Genomic DNA, 22612 nt, shown 5'->3' with positions numbered 1-22612 from the left:
CTACCACCTTTGCTGAATTGCCTGAACAAGATTTACAAGGTTCTGATTTAGAGCCACTGAGAAAGAGGAAGCAGTTCATCTCTTCCAATTAACATTGAAGCCTGTCTTGAAACAAAACGATGGCACACTGATTAGTGTTGTTTAAATGGCAAGCCATTTAATCTAAACATGATTTAAGAGAATTAATGGTTAATTCAACAACATGATGAAAACTTGGTAAAAGTTGGGGACTGTATTCTGAAATAATATACCTCCTGTTGAATGAGCTTTGCTCATCATAAAATGAAGAGTTCAGTCTAGAAACCCAGAAGTCAGTCCAGGTCAGCCACAAGTGACACTAAACTCTGGGCCAATGACCACATTGTCTGTACTGTCACTAGACCTGCATGGCCTCTCCTCTGTCTCCTCGCAGATGGTCTAGCTCTGGTCTGAGTCCCCGTGATTAAGTCTGTAGATGCCTGCTCTTGTTAATATTTTCGTGCAGGCTTCATTCACATTAGTCAAGAATAACTGAATTAGGAGAACAGAAGAATCATAACAACATGGGGTTCCTTCAAAATAGTGCAGCATTTCTTCCTCACTGCCCCTAACCCTTTCTAGGCTACTTTCTTTCTCCATCACAACACACGTCTCTAACTCACTGGTCATCTTTTATGTAACTGTGAAGTTAAAGTTAACTCACCATTCATTACAAAGTTTCATGCTGCCTCCCTCTCCTGCTCTTAGCAAATCTTTGTTCGATATTCTAGCTTCTCCTTCAGATGCTTGTTCGCAAATATACAGGTGCACATGCAATCAACACCTAGCATCCCATACATAATGGTGAGCGGACTATACTGAGCATTCTGTATCATGCTACTGATAAAAATGCTATGACCATCACATAATGTCATTGTGTGATGAGCGTCATTTTTTATATACATGGTACTACACCCTGACCCATGGATTTTCTCGTCCTGCTTATAAATCTTGACGGGCACTAAATATCAGACAGGACAGCAAGAACCGCAGCCACAGAGTCTCAATCCTAACCCATTCTTCTCATGTCACATCCAGTCATTCACTCAGCTCTCTTCCCCAAATTCTGCCACCATATCCAGAACATTTCTGGCACCCTGTCTTGGTCACACTGTTCTCTTTACACGCCTGCCCTTCCTCCTTTCATTCATCTAGCTCCTACCCATTTTTCAAGGTGTTAGTTAACTGTCCATCTCTTATGGATTTTAATTATAATAACTGGGCCTATTACTTTTGGGGTTTTTGTGTGTTTTGTTTATGTTGTTGGCCAGTCCTGGAGCTTGAACTCTAGGGCTGGAACTCCAGGCCTGAGCTGTCCCTGAGCTCCTTTTGCTCAAAGCCAGTACTCTATCACTTGAGGCACAGTGCCACTTGCAGATTTTTCTGTGATTAATTGGAGATAAGAGTCTCATGATTTATCTTGCTCAGGCTGGCTTCAAATCATGATCCTTCAATCTCAGCCTCCTAAGCAGTTAGGATTACAGACACTAGCCACTGGCATCCTGCTTTTCTTTTCTTTCTCTTTTTTGTTTTTATAACTAATGATATCTAGTACCTGAAAATTATTTAGCAGTTGCTTACTTCCTCAACTTCCTCTTGTCTATATTTTTCACATGATGTTTTCAGGTTTTGTTATCCCCAAAACACTACAAGGTAAGTCTGCACACTGAAACTGTTGTAACATCTGATGTGGCAACATCTGACTATCGTAAGAATTTCTAAATGCTTCATTTCATTTTCTAAGCTGAACCTGTTACCTGACACTTTGGAATCCTCTATTTAGGATCCTTTATGGCTACATACAAAATAATGGCAGGTAACGTATCCTGCATGCAGTGTGCTCTGTGCTGCTTGTAAATCTACTAACTATAGCTGGCTGTAACTGTGTCCTTCATGGAAATTAAACATGATCAATGCCAGGGAAGCCAGTTCAGATAGTGCATGCCTGCAAACCCAACACTGAGGAGACTGAGACAGGAGGATCAAAGTTCAAAGGCAGCCTGACCACACAGAGAGTCTCAGGCTAACCTGTGAAACACAGTGAACGGCTACCTCAAAATATAAACAAGAATGGTAATGACAAGGGCGTCTCATAAAAACACAGGATCATTAAGTCATTTCATTACAAGGAAAACATGTTTGGTTATGCTCTGATTCTTATTTATTCTTATCTAATTTTATTTTTAGTGCTGGAATTTGAATTCAAAACATCACACATCCTAAACAGTTTGACCATTTGAGTCATACCTCATTCCTGATATGCTTTAGCTACTTTTCAAGTAGTCTTTTTCATTTTGGGCCTAGGGTTAGTCTCTGACTATGGTCCTCCTCTCTAATCTCCCAAGGAACTGGGGATGCAGGCATGCACCACCATGTCAAGCTTGTACTGAGAATGGTTTTGCTAACTTTTGCCAAGGCTTGCCTTGAGTCATGATCCTCCCAATCTCCATCTCTAGCTTAGTTGGGATCATAGGTGTAAAAGCATAGTGACCAACCTTAACTCTTAAAATCTAGGATAGGCTTTTAAAAGCTCTTTAAAAGTTGTTTAATAGACAGCTGCTGTTAGCTCATGCTTATAATCCTAGCTACTCAGGAGGCTGAGATCTGAGGGTCACAGTTTGAAGCCAGCCTAGGCAGGAAATTCTGTGAGACTTATCTCCAAGTATCTAGTAAGAAGCAGAGCTCTGGCTCAGGTGGTAGAGTACTAGTCTTGAGCAAAGAGGCTCATAAACAGAGCCTAAGTCCTGAGTGCAAGCTCCAGCACTGGCACAAACTTAAAAAAAAAAAAAGGACGATTAACAGACTAGCTAAAACTAATTCAAGAATCTTGTCTTTTTATTTAACATGCAATAAGATGGAAAGACTGTCCCATTTTATAAGCTATCCTTCTGTACGAAACTCTTTTTCTACACATAGAAAAATGATCGAGTTTATTGATTTTTGTATATGGATATGAACTAAAACAAGGAATTAGTGATATTCAGCATATACTACATCCAGAATAAAGCTTCACATTCAAAACAAGCTTTGAGTTCATCCAACTCATTATCATCAGTATGTACAGTGTGGAGTTACAAAATAAACAGCAAAGGAATATCCATGACACAGAATTCAATCATAAATAAATTCACCCTAAGAAAATACATTTTGAAAATCAAAACGATCTCTTACACATTAAAATGTTAGATTTATTTTTTCTCACATATGGAACACATACTTATTCAAAAAAATCAAGCTGTTACATTGCTTTGTAATTTCTGAGAATCATTCGCCCCTTTGGGGTGGGACTTTCCTGTGTTCCTAGGGGTAAGAAAATTGACATAGAAGTGGATAAGACCTCTGGCTAGCTCAAGAATCAGCTTTTGGATCTAAATTCAGCTCCTTCCTTCTAAGTATCCAGGCCTATAAGTAACCCAGCGCCACATCTCATGTCCAGTAAAATGTCCAACAACATCAAGCAGGTATTAACTAACAGGAAGCTCTTGAATCCATTAGTTCATTTTCCTATTCAATCAGGAAAAATCTGCTGAGCATGAGATCTGAGTAAGATATTGTATGAGGCTCAAGCTCACAATGCAGAAGTTCCCTTTTTGGACAATGAGAAAAGCACAAGTACACAGGCAGGAAAATGAGTACTGAAATGGAAATGGAAAACAGAAGGATAGAAGGATAGAAGAATTAATTCTGTTCCCCCCCCCAAAATTCGTACTAGGAAGGCATAATTACAAAGAAAAACAGTACCTAAATGAGGCGGAATGACAGGATGGGGGAATCCCAGACAGGGGAATGAAGATGCTACAGACAAAGGGAACATATGGGCAAAGGCATGGGGTGTGGCTGAGTGCAGCAGGAGATGAGGGTGAGGTCCCAGGTAGTAAGCTGAGTTGACACAGGCTGGACCTGGTTCTAAAGTACTGGAATGTCTCAAGTGAAGTCTAAAGACCTCATATAATACACAAACCAAGGCAATACAGAGGCTGTAACAACATAATGACAAATCAAAGATCTTCTTCTAGAAAAAGACCCCATTAAATCTTGGTCTAGTGGGAACATATATTTCTTTTCCTTCTACTGCTAATTACATCAACAACAATTTGAAATGTTTTACCAAACACATAATTGAAGTCAATGAAGTAGAGATCAGTAACTTGCTCTGAAATAATGGGGATGTTCCATGTTGTATTCATGGCATAAATTTTGTAGGTGACAGCTCTTAATTTTAGTACCATTCCCTCTGTTTCTTCCATTATTTCTCTTATTGTTCTTTCACTATTATTTATTATGACAATGTGGTATTCTGAAGGCAGCATCTGCACTACCCATTGCTAGATGACCATAGTTAGCCAGTCATATGATTATATTTTCTCAACTGAGTTCAGTCCACATTTTATTGGTGTCCTGAGACTTCACACTTACATTTGTGATTCTCTATTGCCATCTGATAAGCCAATCACCTGACATCATCAATAATGTCCTTCAGAGTGCTTAGGTCATTGCTTCCTAGTCAACTGGCTTACTGCCCACATTGCTCACATCTAGTAAAGCATCTCTAAGCATCACCAAGTTCATTTTTCTGATTTTTGTATTACACAAATGGTCAGTGCTCCTAAAGAGAATGGTAAGCATTCTCCCTCTCTTTTTGTCTTTTGTCCACTTGGAATTGATTAGGTTTAATGCTCAAAAAGACAAATGAGTACAGACAGGGTGGCTCATGCTTGTAATCCCTGCTACTTGGAAGGTGGAGACTGATAGTCAGATGCCAACCCAAGGAAAAAATTACAGAAATCTAATCTTGACCAACAAGCCAGGATTAATTAGTACATGCCTGTCATGCCAGTAGCATTGCAGGCAATCTGTGGCAGCCTTGACAAAAACATGAGGTGCTATTTGAAAACTAAGCCAAGCAAAAGGGCTAGAAGTATATAGCTCAAGTGCCAGTCTACAGGTGCAAGTTCAAATCCCAGTACCACCAGTCTCCCCAAAAAAGAAATGGACTGAAAGGAAAGCTCACCATACCATGAGCATGCGTTATTGTTAACGTAAGTCTAAAGCTTCCTTATGTCATCACCACAGGCACTGTTTCATCTTTCCAAACAAAGGAGACAATGCAAGAAAGTCTACTGGGCTTTAGTTGGACACGCTTAAAGCACAAAATTAGAGGGTCAATTCTTTTTTTGGAACAACTGCTCTTTCTAGAATAAACAAAGTAAATAAGATGCTGATCACTCTTACGATTCTTAGCAACAACCATAATAAAAAATTAAACCCTTTAATTGCTACATTCTGTCTCCCAAAGCAGATTTTTAAAAATCTTTCTTGTGTTTTGGTAACACAGCATTTTATGTTACCCAACATGTCCTGAGGAAATCTTTGTCCCCAAAGCGATTCTGATAACACGAGACAAACCCAGATGGCATCGGAAACTGAAGTCTGCCAAGAGTACCTGGTCTGTTAGTCCCTCCACAGCCACACCATTCGTTTATTACTTTCAGCCATTTCCCCAGTGGTTTTGTAATTGGTGCCATTTTCATACCTATTTGGGCTGTTCTGTCATGATAAAGAAGCAGTGTATTTTCCCTTCAAACTACAAGACATACCTATGCACCGAGAGCCATCTGCTGAGGTTACATATCCACGTGGACAAACACAGAAATAGCTTCCCACGGTGTTGGAACATTCACCAGTTTCACATATTGCAGGAATGGCGCTGCATTCATCTATGTCTAATCAAGGGCAGAAGGAGAAGATAATTGAGAAAGGCCTTCATTAAATAAAGCGCTCATGGTTGACTAGGTCAGATCATGTAACTCTGAAGATACTCTAGTTTCAGGCACTGAAGAATTTCTCACACATCTCTATGGGAACTGGGTGGAAAGTCACCTCCCGTGGCCATAAAACAAGGCCAACCAAAGCAAAACTCTATATCCTTTCTCCCCCCAATGCAATTTACATTGGAAATAAGATGTCGATGTTTTAGATTCCATCTTACATCCACTAGGGAATTTACCCTATTAGAGACTTCAAGAAAATGCATGCATGATTACCTTTGAAAATATGAAAAAGTACACTTGAAAATTTTTAGCTAATTTTCACACATATATGAATCGATGGAGAGTGCCAACTAGCTCACACTCTCTCCACCCCACTGGACTTCAGGAAGCTGTTTTGGATTTAAAAACACAGAACCATGGTAAAGGGAAAAGTGGAAGATTGAGAAGAGTCCGGTATTCCTATCTGCACTGATCCATCATACAGCTTCCCAATGCTGGGAATTGTCTGTTTCCTTTCCCATTAATGAGAGGTCTGCGTTCTCTTACATTTCCCCTAAAGCATAATACCTGACCATTCATACAAGCTTTCACATACTTCTTTTCTAATCCAGTTACCAGAGAGAGAGGTAGAAAACCAAACAAAACTGCAATCATGTACACTGGGAGCTAATTGCTAACAAGACTAAAAGGAAATGAGCCATTGAGAGGAAAATCCAGTCTGCCACGGGGGCTTGTTGGCAATCTTTGTAAAGAAACAGCAACAATAAAGACCCATGAACACAGGGAACAATTATAAACCACACAAATAGATAATTATTTGAAAGTCAAAAGAAATGAGAGCTTTTCACTTCTTTTTTTTAAAGGTTTTTTCTCCTTAGTTGTACACTGTTTTAGAATATATCAAATTAAATATAGGAATAATAACATAATTATTATAAATGCAAAAAAATTAAACTCATTTCGCTATTGGTTTACTCTTTTTCTTCTGAGTCACTCCCGATCAGTATTAGAATGCTTTGTGCTCTTTTAGCAATGTTGCCAGGTTCATACATTCTCTGAAATAATATCTTCCTTTGAGACCCTGTGCTAAATTTATTAATGTTGAATTAATAAATCCAAATCTAGCAATTCCCACGAGCAGTCAGAATTCTAACATACATTGACTCCACAGGGAGCAAATGTGTCATAAGGTAAAAGAGTTCCCACCTGTGTGCTTTCTCAGCAAAGTGCATCATGGTAAAATCGACATGAGTTAGCACAGACATGAAATTGGAACAGAGGTACTATAATCAACAAGTAAACAGGTCAGGGAAGAGAACCACAAAGCAAATGCTGCCAAGACAGTGACCAGCACAGAAGTGAACATCTAAAACTTGTTTCTTTATTCTCTTAATAGCTAATATTATACCGATAATCCAGGAGTTTGAGCCTAGGACTGATCCAAATTCTTAAAAATTAGGAGAGTTCAAGTCCTTCATGTAAACGTTAACTTCCATTCCCTGGCATTTTCTTTCCTAAACACATTTCTAGACAACAGAAAATATAGAAAATTGATTGCTGTCTGATACTTTCTTTTTTTAGGGAAGAATTATCTGGGATAGAGAGGAAACAAGAAATGATATTAAATTTCAAGTTTTTGTGGTAACTTTTATTTTACAAAAATCTTTATGTATTTAGAATTGGAACTTTAAAAACAAAAGTAATTACATATAAACGATTAAGGATTGCGTAATAAAAATTTGGAATCTTTTTCAAGTGTTTGTGGGCTAGGTGTCCTCATCTCAAGTAAAAAGATAAGTTAAAAAAACTGATCAAATACCTTCTATTTCAATGTCTATATGCATATATATGTTTAAATTTAGTATTAACATTCATGTTTAGAGACTGCATGCATTTTATATCTTTTCTATATTATTTCTTAAAGGCCATCTGTCATAATCAAGTTTAGATGGATCATATGGACAAATGTAAAGCACAAATTACTTCAGCTAGGAGTATGACAATCTGTTCATGGGAAAAAGTGATTTTAACCAACCTGATTGTTTAAATATTCTATACACCTAGTTTCTTTGCCCACCTCCCCTTGAAGTTGGATGTTTGGTATTTGAATGTTCAAAAACCTGACTCCAAATGGCAATTTTATAGCTGTCAATCCAAAGTCCAGAAGCAACATAGACCTCAGCATTGGCTTAAGGCAATGTTCAGTTTCTGAGATAATCTTACCTGTGCCCTGCTCTGTGATTCTGACATCATCCTTAAGCTGCTTTTCCTGAGAAGGGCAAAATGGCTACAAGTCGGACTGGACATAGAAAAGGTACTGTCTTGCCCGTGACTCTCTGCTAAGAAGAAAAGCACATCTTCAACTTTCTTCAACACATCTTCTTTTTCATCCTTGAGTCTTCAGCTTGATTAGGTCATGAGTCATTTCAAAGTGATTCCTGAGCCAGGAGAATGTGCTAGCACCCTATCACTTGAGCCACATCTCCACTTGATTTTTTGTTGTTGTTGTTTTGGGGGTTTTTTTGGTTTGTTTGGTTTTTTTGTTTTTGTTTTTGTTGCTTAACAGAAGGTAGGAGTGTCACAGACTTTCCTGTTAGGCCTGTCAAATCTCAGCCTCCTGCACAGCCAGCATTTGGCTTTGTATTGGCATAATATTTGTATTCGTGTGCTTCTCAAATCATATATACTCATTTTAATGCATTCACTTCATATATAACCTTTTCCACTAAGTGTATACCTTAGTCACACATGAGAACAAACTTCAAGCTTCTTGACAAATAAGACTAATTGATGGCATGCTTAGGAAATTTCCATAGAGGGACATTTTATATAACTGAGTGATGAGCTAAAATCATGTCTTCTGCAATCTTTATTTTCTTTCCTCCCTGCCTTCCAAAATTCCCGATGTAGTATAAAACCTAAATTATCAGCAACATGAAAATTCCAAAACTAAATTTAATATCACCATCTACACTGGGCAAACTTGTAAGAATCTAATACTTTCTGTTGTCATTTTTCTCACTAATCATCAGTAAAGGTACAGTTACAAAACCTTAAATGTGGTTCAATGTATTTTGGCATAATGTAGTAAAAAAAATAAAACATTTTGATATTTTATTATACACAAATAGCTGATGCATTAAAATCGCTTCTTTGTTGTCTAAACAAATGGCACCAAATGAACATAAAATCTATCATATTCAATCACAGAGTTAAGTATATAAATGAGTATGAAGTTCTGTGCTCTCCATTCTGAGATAAAAATAAGCTCAATGAAAATGCTCACTCAAGATACTAGCTCAAAACTGTAGAACTGTATTTATTCTTGTTTCTGTTGATTTTTAAAAAAATCTTTTGACAAGTTGTTTTTCTTAAAATATAGTATAAATTTAAAGTGTGGCTGCACACACATTGAATTACACCAACATTTCTGTGTATGCATCTTAAATAGTTGTATAAATGTGGCTGTCTATGTATAGAAGTATTATTCCTAAGGCTCAGCATGTAAACAAGGAGGTAGTAGAATTATATATATACATGAGGCATGTTTGGGAATTCTCTGTGTAAAACATTCAACGTGGCTGAATGTGAAGCTTTCCAATTCTGTAAGAGATTCATTAGGACCAGACTGTAACGGGGCTAATGGAGATACATTGATAGTACATAATTAGATCGTGGCCTTAGGGTACAGGACTGAATTGCTGTCTATGTTCCAGAAGTTATCTGGACAATTCTCCCAGGCAGGAACTAAACACTTCAGGAACCTTCACTGACCCTGAAAGGCCTTCATAGTTGGAGTCATCTTGTTCTTAAACAATTCATAGCATGTGTTTCATTGCTCATTAAAAAAGTGAAATCACAAAATATAAATGAAGTGAGAAACGTGTCCAATAGTTTCACATTAAGAAAATATACAGCATTAAGTATTTAAAACTGACAGGCTAAAAACAAAAACACAATCTTCTTCCATGGCCATTTGCACATTCTCTCCTTGACCAATTCCTTCTGGACTCTGGAAAGCTTTGAGTTGATTCCAAAGATCTCCCTATCTCCTTGGGAACAGAATGCCCACTCAAATCCAACAACTCTGGAGTTCTAATCTCTCACCCAATGAAAACTGCTCCTTCCCCCCCAAGCTGGGCTCTCCTCATTTCAGGGATGGTCAGATTACCAACCGCAGTTTTACCCTATAGAAAAGAAGATTCAAAAGAGCAGAGGTATAAGGAAAAGCAGGAAGTACAGAGGTAACAAATTACAGACAAGAAAGATAGGCCTACAAAGAAAGAAGAGTTAAGTATACTACAATCTTAGCAGAACAATCCTTCCATTTGGAATTTCATGGCAAAGTTAAGGGTGATCCCGAGTTCTAGTTTGGCAGTTGAGTAGTAATAATTGTTAATAATATTAGTAATAATAAAATTAAAAATACCAATACTAGTAATAGTAATAAAAACCTTATAATGACATTTCCTAAGCCACAAACATTTAAGGACTCTATCTCCATATCTATTGCTACATTATTGAATCTATAATACTTTTTACTTAATATATATCTATATATGCACTTATTTTTAAAGTTTAGCATAAATTTTTTTCTTGACAATGATATTTTCAGGAATAACATCCATAAATACAGGGTTTTCATGTGTTAGTTATTTTTTGCCTTATGTAATCATTAAAGAAACGTTTGTTTATAGGTCACCGGAAATCTTCTGGCCAGTACTAAGAAAATAGCTGCAGAATTAGGTTGAAGTGAAACTACTTGAAACACAAGGTGAGAAGAATAGTAAAAATTAAAAATGGAGTGTGAACAGCACAACCCTTGCCTGTTTTCTTTTTAAACAAAACTTTACTAGAACGCTGCTTCACTCATTCATGTATCATCTATGGTTGATTATGCCCTATAGTCACAGACTTGTAGCACATTTATAACAAAGACTTGCACATTTACAACAAAAACTGTAAAATGCCTAAAATATTTACTTTCCAGATGCAATCCATAACTCTGTACTTTGAGTATCCCACAAGGGCCTTGAAAGTTTGCCCCATTTAAAAAAACTGGGACTGGAATTTGTAGTATCTATTTAGAGCTGACTAATTTCCTTCAGGCATTAAGCCACAGTCATTTATGAGTAGTTCCTGCTCTTTTCTTTTTCTCTTTCCTTCCCATCTTCCCTTCTTTTGTCAGTAAAAATAAAGTATGTACACATAAATACGTGTATTATATCAGGCTTTTATGTTTGTTTTAGTCTGCAGTATTTTTTTTCTTTTCTATAACCCAAATGTTGTTCTGCTATTGAGTAAACAAATCTGAAATTAGTGCTCAATTATTTAGGGAACAAAATGTAGCTAAAATTTAATTAAGCAAAATGCAGATTTCAGTTTTGTTCTTCCTAACAGCAAAGACCCAAGTAGTCATCTGATCCTTTCCTTCCAGGACAGAGAAAGTAGGTTTTCTATCACATACACACACCTAGAATATGTCTCTGAGAAGGTACTTTGGAAGCTTTCCAGTGATCTTCAGCAGAAGCTGAACTGGAAGAAACATGCCAATTATTTTACCATTTTTTTTCACCTTTGTAAAAAGGACTTAAACTTACAATGGAACTGGGGGAAACAATGCTATTTTTTAACATTTGGGAAAATTCCCTGAATCTAGTGAAGTCCAATTTACTGACCACTGTGTTATACTAAACATAGTCAAGTCATTAAATATAGTCAAATCATAAGGGTCTCAACTGTCCCTTGCTGTAATTTGTGTGGAAGTGAGGTACGCAGGGGTGGAGGGTCAAGGAGAAATGGGGTTGTAGGAGATGAAGACTGGGAGGGGACAAAGAGTAAAAATATGTTTAGAGCCACAAAAAACTGATGTGTAATCTTAAATTCCTAGTTCTACTTTCCTTCATCAGGATTGATAACTTGTCATGAGACTTAGTAAATTACATCATCTTATGTCAGAATAAAAACGACATAGTGAAAACTATACTGAAAGTCCTCATGGAAATGATCTATCAGACAACATTATTTTCTGTTCTGTCTCTCTGTCATAGCATTAATACACGTCTTAATAACAGAAGTCATTCGGTGGAAGAAAGTAAAAAGATTTAGATTGCGAACTTCTTATCAATATGCTAGGGAGTGATCAGTACTAGTGTTGTCTTTTTGTCAGCTTGAGGCTGCTGCCTAGAGACCCTATATAGTTTCTCCCTCCTCCCTGCCATTCTCTTTTTCTCAGATATGACATTTACACTGATGAGACAGAAAAAAAAAGTACCTTCAAATACCACTGCTCATATGTACTTCCCAAATGGTTTAGATAAAAAACAAATGTTTCAAATTTCTATTTAATTACATTTGCACCAAATTTGTAAACTACCCAATGCCTAACATAAACACTCAATAAGAAGACTCCAATCTCTTTTCCAAGCTAGCTAATTTCTACCTTCTAGAATATCAATAACAGATTTTCTAATGGCCTTTCATAAACACTGTATGTATAAGCAAGTCAACACACAAAAGCTTAAAAAAGACATTTTATAAATGTTTCACAAACTTGCTTATGTCATGTAGCAATATATTTTAACATACTTTTATGTAAATATATGAGGTGCCAACTATCTTTTGAAAATATCCACTGTGTGCATATTTTGTAATTTAAGCAGACTAGGCTGTCATTTTGTGGTATTATTGCTATTTTTGCTATAAGAAACAAATAAGAAAAAGGCCAGGCAAAAAATAATTGTATTAAGTTTAGTACTTGTTACTTATTCATATGAATAGAATCACTTCCCAGAATTAAAATTAATAAATGAATTACCTGTAAGTTTGTTGTTTTGATAGTCGAAAATAGTTCTGATACTGTTATAAGGAATTTATAAGTACGTCTATCGTCTAACACCCTCACTAATACTGTTTGCTGCTAGAATTGTAACAAACTTCACAGGTAAAACAGCATATCCTGGTCTTGTTTTACTTTTTCTTAAAGATAAATGTATTTTAAAATGTTTAGTAACCAAATTAAAACTAGTGTCCAAAATAAAATGAGCAAGGTAGAACTGTACCCCTACTATTTCTACAGTCTGAGTTCCCCAACTCAATGCAGTATCCCTTGGTGTGTGTGTGTGCGCGTGTGCGTGTGTGTGTGTTGTGTGTCCCCCCATCTATCTTTGTTCAATATCTCTAAGAACAAAGCTCTGGCATGAATCCAGTTTGACATCTTGGCTATTATTTTTTAATCTATATTATCATGAGAAACTAAGCTGGCTCTTTGTGTCTCATATATTTCACCTGTAGGATAAGATGTTAAAAGTAATTTTAATAACCAAATTCAAACCTCTAGTGATAAATTAATAAGATACTTCATTTAAAAAGGGTTATTGTATTGTTTTATTGTTGCCCATAGTAAATATTCAGTGAATAATCATTGGTGCAAGTCATCTGCAGGCAAGAAAAATAAAACTCAATATAGTACATAAAGAATAAAGAAATTAAAATTGCTGCCAGGCACCGGTGGCTCACGCCTGTCATCCTAGCTACTCAGGAGGCTGAGATCTGAGGATCATGGTTCAAAGCCAGCCCGGGCAGGAAAGTCCATGAAACTCTTATCTCCAATAAACCACCAGAAAACCGGAAGTGGTGCTGTAGCTCAAGTGGTAGGGCGCTAGCCTTGAACTGAAGAGCTGAGGGACAGCGTCCAGAGTTCAAGCTCCACAACCGACAAAAAAAAAAGTAAAAATAAAAAAAATTGCTTTGTGCTGAGAACAGAAAATAAGTTTGAGACTAGTAAAATAAAAATAATTTTAGCATAAGCTGTGCATATTCAAACCTAAGCATGGCTATCTGTTGGCTACATGTGTACACACATATAAATATGTGTGAATACATGTGTGTAAACCTGTGTGGTCACCTCAGTTATGGTATTACAAATTTTGTATTAAAGGATTTAAAAGATAATACATTTTCATAGTTTTTGAACTGGTGATCTCAAAAGTTTTATGTATTAATCTTCATACTTTGCAGTCCATTGTAATACATAGTTTTCTCTTTGAGAAAGAGTCAGTGGGTTTTATTATTTATTCTAAAATTGGTATACTTTTGGTAATATGAGCAAAAGCAAATATTTCTCACTGGAAGACAGAAAGTTTGTTTTCCATGGCTTATCAAAGCAGAGTTGAAACAACAGCAAGAGAGACTGTGCCAACAAGTTCTATGAGTTTCCTCAGCAAAAAAAAAAAGACATTTGTTGTCAAAAATCTCAAACAAAATGCTGTGTTAATAGAACAAAGATGCAGACTCTTCAGAATTCATTTAAAGAAACCATCTGACACATAAAGCACCATTGAAGGGAAACACTCCAGTGCTGTGATGTTCTTTTCCTGCCTTCTACATACGCCAGGAAAGAATAACTAGCTCAAGGAATATTAAAGAAGGTATAGTCTGGAAGATGGGGTCATGCAAGGACCTCTGGAATCCACTTGTGTTTTATTCATGTGTGCAGGACGTCAGTGCAATACATTTTACTTGAAGGAAGAAACATGCTGGCCAGTTTTCAGGTGTACAATTTCATTCCATCTCCTGAGGATGAATTTTGCTTCCTCTCAATTTAAATTACATAGGTTAATGAATGGTCTGATAAAGTAAGCAATTAAAATATTCTTCTTTCTTTTATGGGAAGAAGTGGCCTATTCCACCAAAGAATCATTTTTATTCATTGTAAAACAGAAACTGAAATTCAATTTTGGGACCAAATCAGTTCATGAGAAATAAGACCTGACTTCAGTGGATATCATTAGGGGCATTGTGGAATTTGGATATTTAACTTACACACACACACACACACACACACACACACACTCACACACACACACACACACACACACACACTCACACACACACACACACACACACACACACACAGAGTTGTATTTTTCTTCCCTTTTCTTTTAATCTTTTTCCCTTTTGAGACAGTCTTTTCCTATGTGACTCCTGGCTGACCTGGAAACTATTCCTCCTGTTTGAGCTTCCTGGGTAGAGCTCACATTGCTAGATTACAGATATATGACACCATTCCTAGCCACATAAATCCATTTGTGCTTTGGATTCAGGTCTACAGCTTGGACAGTAGTCTTACCTGAACACAAGGGAAAAATGAGTTTCCAACATATGGGAAAGATAAATCTCAGGAGAATATACCTACCAGTGATATAAAGCATTAACCCTCCTTCAGAGATATTAGGCAATCTGTATCAAACATTAAACTAGAAGATAAATACTACCTCATTGTTTCTTAAAACATTTTTTTAGACAGATACTCTCAATCCTAAATTTCTGGCAGAGCGAGTCTGTCAGAATAGGCTGTAGGGAGGCACATGCCGCAGTCATCAGGCAGAACGCAGACCTTCCTTCCACATAGAAAGCAAAGGTCACGAACCTCAGAATAATAGCTACAGGCAAGCCGAAGGAACAGTGACACACTAGAGCTAAAACAACAAATATCTAACGTTTGTCCTGGTCTCTCAATGAAAGCTACAGCGAAAAATCAAATTATTAATAAGATGGGAGGAAAAATCAGATGAAAGAATTTCCCCTCCATAAAGACTGTTATGAACCTCATTGTAGATACAATTTTCAACCTGGACCCACATTTTGCCTTTGTTTTCAACATTCATCCCAAGTCAAACATGTTCACTTATTATAAACTTAGTACCCAGTTAATCAACATATACTCTGTGAGGAGTCTACAATATAGCAGGACTCTTCTAGGTTTTAAGACAACACAAAACATGATTAAGACGTCAAAGATTTTAAGCTGTGGTGTGAGACAGCTAACAAATAGTTAACAAACAAGGCAACACATGAAGTATGAATATTATCGTTATTAAAAATCAACAAGCTAGGGCTGGGAAGATGGCTCAGTGGTAGAGCGCTTGCCTTGCATGCATGAGGCCCTGGGTTTGATTCCTCAGCACCACATAAGCAAAAAGAAAAAAGCCAGAGGTAGCGCTGTGGCTCAAGTGGTAGAGTGCTAGCCTTGAGCTGAAGAGCTGAGGAACAGCGCCCAGGCCCTGAGAAGGTGGCTCAGTGGTAGAGCGCTTGCCTTGCACATATAAGGCCCTGGGTTCAATTCCTCAGCACCACATAAGCAGAAAAAGTGGAAGTGGCACTGGCTCAAGTGGTAGAGTGCTAGCCTTGAACTGAAGAGCTGAAGGTCAGCACCCAGGCCCAGAGTTCAGGCCCCATGAACGACAAAAAATTCAATAAGCTAGCTATGATAATAATGTTCTTTATCCAATCACTCAGACTTCAAATGTTATAGTTACCTTTGCTAGCTCACAACAGTCCTAGCAATGCGATGACTTAAAGTTTGTATAATTTTATTACTGTATAAGCAGGGATATAAGACCAGTAAAAACAGAAAGACCATCATTTTTTGAGGGGGGGTCCGGTCATGGGGCCTGAACTCTGGGCCTGGGCGCTGTCCCTCAGCTCTTCAGCTCAAGGCTAGTGCTCTACCTTTTGAGCCACAACACCACTTCCGGCTTTTTTCTTTTTGCTTATGTGGTGCTGAGGAATGGAACCCAGGGCCTCAGACAGGCAAGGCAAGCACTCTACCACTGAGCCAACTTCCCAGCCCAAGACCATCATTTTTAAATAAAGACCCATCTGTGCATTTTACATTCACATTATAACTCACATAGGAAATTAAAAGACCTAGCTTTTGATAGTTGGTCAGAAATAATTGTTATGGTTATATATGACAGCAAATATCAACTTTAAGTTGATGACACTTTGAACTGAAATAAATATAACAAGACTATAATATAACCTGTCACTGAGTATAGTAACTATTCATAATCTTTTATATAAGTGAAATAACAATTGCCAAAAAATGGTAATAGCTACTTTTAAAACATATATATTTCACACACACACACACACACACACACACACACACACACACACACACACACACACACACGGCCTTCATAAAAGGTTTAGATTTCAAATTTTAATCACAACTTGTTTCAATTCCACTATTCCCTACAAATCTCAAGTATTAAATCATATAATTCTTTCTGGGCAGTGGTTGAATGGATCTGGCTGCCTGTGCAGGAAGCAAGGAAAGACAGGACTGGGTTCAGGACTCTGGGCGGTGCTTATATTACATCAATAATCCCTATTCCTAAGAAAACACAGACAAGTGGCAAAGAAAGAGTTGTACTGTCTTCCACCGAACTCTAGTTTGGCTCCTTATGTTGTTTTTGATGAAATGTGATGTAGAAAGGCTTATTGCATTTTCAAGTAAGAAAAAATTCATTGTTTAATGTGTAATGGAAATGTCACAAACACTATACTCAGTCAGTTATTTCCCCTTCTCCCCTAAAATCATATACTGTTTTAGTTCCAAAGTACACCATCTCTAGATCTAGTTGGGAGATTAATCCAGAACTTGAACATAAAGGAGTATGACAGAAGACCAGGAAAAGAATCAACTTTACCTCCTCCCCAACCAAGAGGAAAAATATAAAAGCAGCAAAGAAATAGCAACTGACTATCTGTAGATGACTGCATCTTTGGTATTATTTCTGTGCTAGTTCAAATAATTCAGATAATTTCCCTAAAAGCTCAAGTATTTTTTTTCTTTTTCTTTTTTTCCAGTCCGAGGGTTTGAACTCAGGGCTGGGGCTCTGTCCCTATACTTCTTTTGCTCAAGGTTAGCACTCTACCACTTCAGCTACAGAGCCACTTCCAGCTTTTTCTGTTTATGTGGTTCTGAGGAATTGAACCCAGGGTTTCATACATGCTAGGCAAGCACTCTACAACTAAGCCACATTCCCAGCCTTCCAGTACTTTTTCTTAACTTTTCCATTATAGGGAGAATTTGAGGATGAGCATTCTACTCAAGTAGAACAAAATACTTTAGCATTCTTAAAAAACATTTCACGAAGAATTTATTTGGTCTTAAAGCAATGAACCTAATGTTTTCAATCTTCATTTTACAGGGAACATAAGATTAACCTGTAATAATATAAGTTCTATAAAACTATAAAATCAAGGTGGAGCTGGGTGTCAATGAATAGCAGAAATAAAAAATATAAGATGAAACATATCTATTAAGTCTATGGGATTGTGGGTCCATATTTCTCTTTACTTTGTAATTAAACTCAACAGTTTTCTTTTCTTTTTTATATACAGAGATGAAGACAGTTCTGATACCAAGCAACAAAACCTCTCAATATTGCTTTTAGAAATGGAAAAAAACAGAAGTGGCACTTGAGCCTCATGCCTGCAATCTTAACTACTCAGAAGGCTGAGGTCTGAGGATTATGGTTCTAGGACAGACCAAGTAGAAATGTTTATGAGACTAGTATCTCAATAAACAAGAAAAAGCCAGAACTGAAGCTGTGGCTCAAGTGGTAGAGTAGCTGCCTTGAGTAAAAAGCTCAAAAAGCATCCAGGCCCTGAGTTCAAGAGAGTCCAAGCTCCTGTACAGGTACATACATATATACATACACACATACATAACTGAAAATGAAATTTAAAAAGCAGAGAACTTGAGTAAATGGCAAGGCTCAAATCACAACAAAAGTAGAACAGTCATTCTTCCTTATCTTTATCAAACTTAGATGAAATGAATTAGTCTACATAACCTAACAGCTGAAAAGATGAAAGTGTACTTCAATGCTGCAAAAGCTCAGCCGAACTACTCTAAATAACCATGATGGCTGAAGCAACATGCATTTAAAAGCTTCTTCAATTTGATAATGATGACAAAGCCTTTTACCTCAAGAAAAAATAACAAGTGAGCTGAAAAATCTGAAAAATGTTGATGTAACATATTCATTTTGTAAGCTTTATATTTCAGAAAATTGTTAGTTATCCATTTGAACAAGAAATTCTTTCAGAAGCTATTGTAATATAGTTATTTCCAAAGACTTTCAGGGTCAGCTATTTTTGTTTTTAATTTTCTGACCAGTCAAGCATTATAATCATTATAATGTCATTATAATCATTAAAATATCTCACGTTATAATTTATAACATGGTGTCCACCATATTGTTTTACACATTATTCTATATTTCACTTAGATTTCTTATCTTCCACTCCACTTAAAAATTTTGATACAATTTCATAAGTGAACTGAAAAACTGCATTAAACAGTTTAAATGCTATTATGCCGTTTCATTTATAATACAGTAACTTTACAATAGGATTCTTCTGTTTCTCTCCTTAACTCTGTACATTAAGAACTACCACCTTCACTAAAACATAACAATTAAGATATGCAAATAGATGCAAAGTGTTTATTGACTCCTTCTAAAACTAAGATACACAACCCATTAGACAACAGCGAAAGTTACACTTAAACTTTAATATTAAAATAGTTATGATTGTTATTAATGGTCTTCAGAATTTCAAATGATGTCATAAGGTTTTCCTTGAATTCAAAGTCAACAATTAGGTTGTTCCTCCAAACCAGATATACTCACCTTCACATTTCTGAGTAGTTTCACTCTGCTTGTGACCTGCAGGACATCTGCATTCAAAAGAGCCCACTGTGTTGATGCAGTTTCCTCCCTGGCATAGCCCTGGGATAGCCTGGCATTCATCCACATCTACAAAAAAGAAAACACTGTGAACATGAACACCACTGATTATAGAATACACTTATTTGTTTCTTATTGTATAGAAAAAAAGGGTGTCCTCCAGAGAATATAGCCAAGAGTAGATCCCCTTTGAATGAGTAGTTTGAATGAATAGTTTTAATTTATGTAAATGGATTATACTATAATATTCATTTGAATTTTTAAAATTTTCCTATCTACTAATTTCTACCACTTAGAAACAAAAAACTTCAATATTGAAAAATGAAATGAAAGAACCTGTTATTACAAGGCTTAAAGGCAAATAAAATCTGTGAAACACCAACAAAAATATCATTAATGTAATTTATAAACAGTAAAGAAGAAAAATTATAATAAACGTACAGAGTTAAGGAGAGAAACAGAAGAATCCTATTGTAAAGTTATTATATTATAAATGAAATGGCATAATAGCATTTAAAAATCAACATTGGTAGATTAAAATGTAAAAACACTAAATGATAAATAGACACTGTGGCAATAATCCAACTGAGGAGGCAAAATTCAAAGCAAACATACCATGTGATCTAACAGTAGACGTTAAGGAGAAAAAGAACAAAGAGATGGTAGGACAAACAAAAAGTAGCAAAATACAGATATAAATTCAGTAATACACACAATTATATGAAATGTAAGTGGCATAAATTACCCAATTAAAACAGATGATTTTATCAGATCTTATTTCAAAAAAAATTACTCAATTTTACATTACTGACAAAAACTCCTTTGACTACATAAAAGAGTAAGATTTAATAATTAATTTAAAAAGAGCTGAAATGACTATATTATTAGGCAATATATGAAGTGACTAGCACAGAATTAGTAAAATTACTAACTGGCATTTCATAATAACCAAGAACTCAATTATTCATTAAGATATAACAATGCAATGTCCAGGCATTGAATATAAAATATTAAACATTCAAAGCAAACAGAACTTCACCATACACAATTAAAAGGGGAAATAAATATCTACTCAGTATATATCTGAGGCATTATGAAAAGGCTTGTTGAATATATGAAAATAAAAACCATCCATGTATATTCTACAAAAACAACCAAGTTCATCTAGAAATTAACAGCCTCAAGTACTTGAAATTTAAACACAATATACTGACATAAAACATGGGTTAAAGAAAAAACACAGGGAAAATTAGGACATACCTGTAATTAAATAGAACTGAAGATACACCTTGTTGAAGTTTATGGGATACAACTAAAGGGGGGGTCAATGATTTCCCCTGGAATTAAAACTATATTATGATCTGGGCACAGGTGGCTCACACCTGTAATCCTAGCTACTCAAGGAAGCTGAGATCTGAATAAGCCAAGCTGGGCAGGAAAATTTGTGAGACTCAAAATTCTTATCTCCAATAAACCAGTACAACGCTGGCAGTGGAGATGTGGCTCAAGTTGTAGAGCACTAGATTTGAGTAAAAATGCTCAGGAACAGCTCTTCTACCCTGAGTAAAGCCCCAGAGCAGAACGAACACACACACACACACACACACACACACACACACACACACACGCACAATACACACACACTACAAAAAGTTTTAAAATCAGAAATCTAAGTTCCCATATTTGCAAGTTTAGAAAGAAGTGAAATTTAAAACTTAAAGGAGGAAGACAAGAGTGATAAAATATGAAAACAAAAAACAAGAGAGATAATAACTACAAAACCTGACTTTGAGAACTAAGAGATCTGTAAAATGGACAGATCTCTCTCAAGGTTGATCCAGAGAAAGAAAAAGTAAACTACCTATATTATGAAAGGAGAATGAACACATCAGATCCAATAAAGATAAAACATTATCACACTAAATTCTGTAATTAAAAGCAAAGGAGCACATATACCATGCCTCAACAGGCACAAATACCAACACTCACTAAAATAGACATTTGGAATACAACTGTATCTATTAAAATGATTTGATACAATCTTCAAAGAAAACTCCATGCCTACATGGCTTTACTCTTGAATTATATCAAACAGAATGGTGGGAAAATACAACTGTAATACTTAATGTACAATATGGGAAAAGGAAACAGAGTATCTTCAGCAGATGAGGAGTGGTGCTGGGACATTTGGGGATGGGCTCATGGATGGCACAATGCTGAGAAAGAGGTGTTGAAGTCATAAATTGGCATGCTGAATTGAAATGTATTTGTACAACTACTTAAAAATAACAATTAAAAACAAAGACAAACAACAATTTTAAACTATTTAAGGAAAAATAATGCCAACTCATCTAGATTCTTACATAATAAGGAATCTAACATTATCCTAAAAACCAAAGCGAGACAAACAGATTAAAAGAAAACAATGGAATCATGCCTTTGGCATAGACAGACAATTTTCTTTACAAAACATTAATGTCAATTTCAGTAATATAGAAAGGTTAATATGATGCAGAGAGGTTTATCATAGGAATTTTCAACAGTCAATCAATATAACTCATCATATTGAGAGATTAAAGAAGAAAAAGTTCAGGTTCATCCCACTGATATAGAAAAGCAAGTGGCAGAATTTATCTCATTCTTTGTCTTGAAAATCTCAGTAAAATAATAGGATGGAGCTTGTTCAATCTGATAATTGAGCTTGTTTAATCTCCTAGCTACCCAGGAGGCTAAAATCCACAGAACTGGGGTTCAAAACCAGACTGGGCAGAAAGTCATTGAGACACTATACCCCAAATAACAATTTAAAAACTGGCTCAAGTAGTAGAGCACCTGTGAAAGCTTCGGCGTAAAAACCTAGTATCGCCAAAAAAGAAAAAAAATTAACATACTGAACTGCTGAAACTTTCTTTTTTCTATTTCCATTATTTTTGGTTTTCATTTGTCTGATTTTTATTTGAAACAAGGTCTTGCTGTGATCTAGCCCAAGCTACCCACATATACCAAAAATTCATTTACAGACCCATTCAGAATGGTGGTCTGTTTATTTAACAAGAGTGAGATCATATTGTATGTGTTCTGCATCTTGCCTTGTTTTTTTCTTTTTCTTTTTTTTTAAAAATTAAAACGAATGTTGTAGATATAACTGTCAGATTTTCCCTAACAATTCTGTGTCTTAGTCTATAAATTAGAAACTTCTTCAAGTTTATAAGAGAGCTTAGCATCATATTATTTCGTTCTCCTTTTAGGTCTGTCTATAAAATTAATTACAACAGT

General features: G+C 36.0%; 1 protein-coding gene across 1 annotated transcript in view; it reads right to left on the bottom strand.

The window, feature by feature from the left end:
• Positions 1-22612, bottom strand: part of Fbn2 (fibrillin 2) — a 193388-nt gene that overhangs the window by 107321 nt on the left and 63455 nt on the right. Inside the window, exons 7-8 of the mRNA XM_013015529.1 lie at positions 19280-19405; positions 5616-5741 (exon numbers count right to left, since the gene is read on the bottom strand). Coding sequence (XP_012870983.1) covers positions 5616-5741; positions 19280-19405 — 252 coding nt within the window. The remainder of the gene's footprint in view (positions 1-5615; positions 5742-19279; positions 19406-22612) is intronic.

The sequence above is a fragment of the Dipodomys ordii genome, unplaced genomic scaffold (assembly GCF_000151885.1).
Source record: "Dipodomys ordii isolate 6190 unplaced genomic scaffold, Dord_2.0 Scaffold27, whole genome shotgun sequence".
Classification (NCBI taxonomy): domain Eukaryota; kingdom Metazoa; phylum Chordata; class Mammalia; order Rodentia; family Heteromyidae; genus Dipodomys; species Dipodomys ordii.
This window is presented reverse-complemented; position numbering and strand designations above follow the sequence as displayed.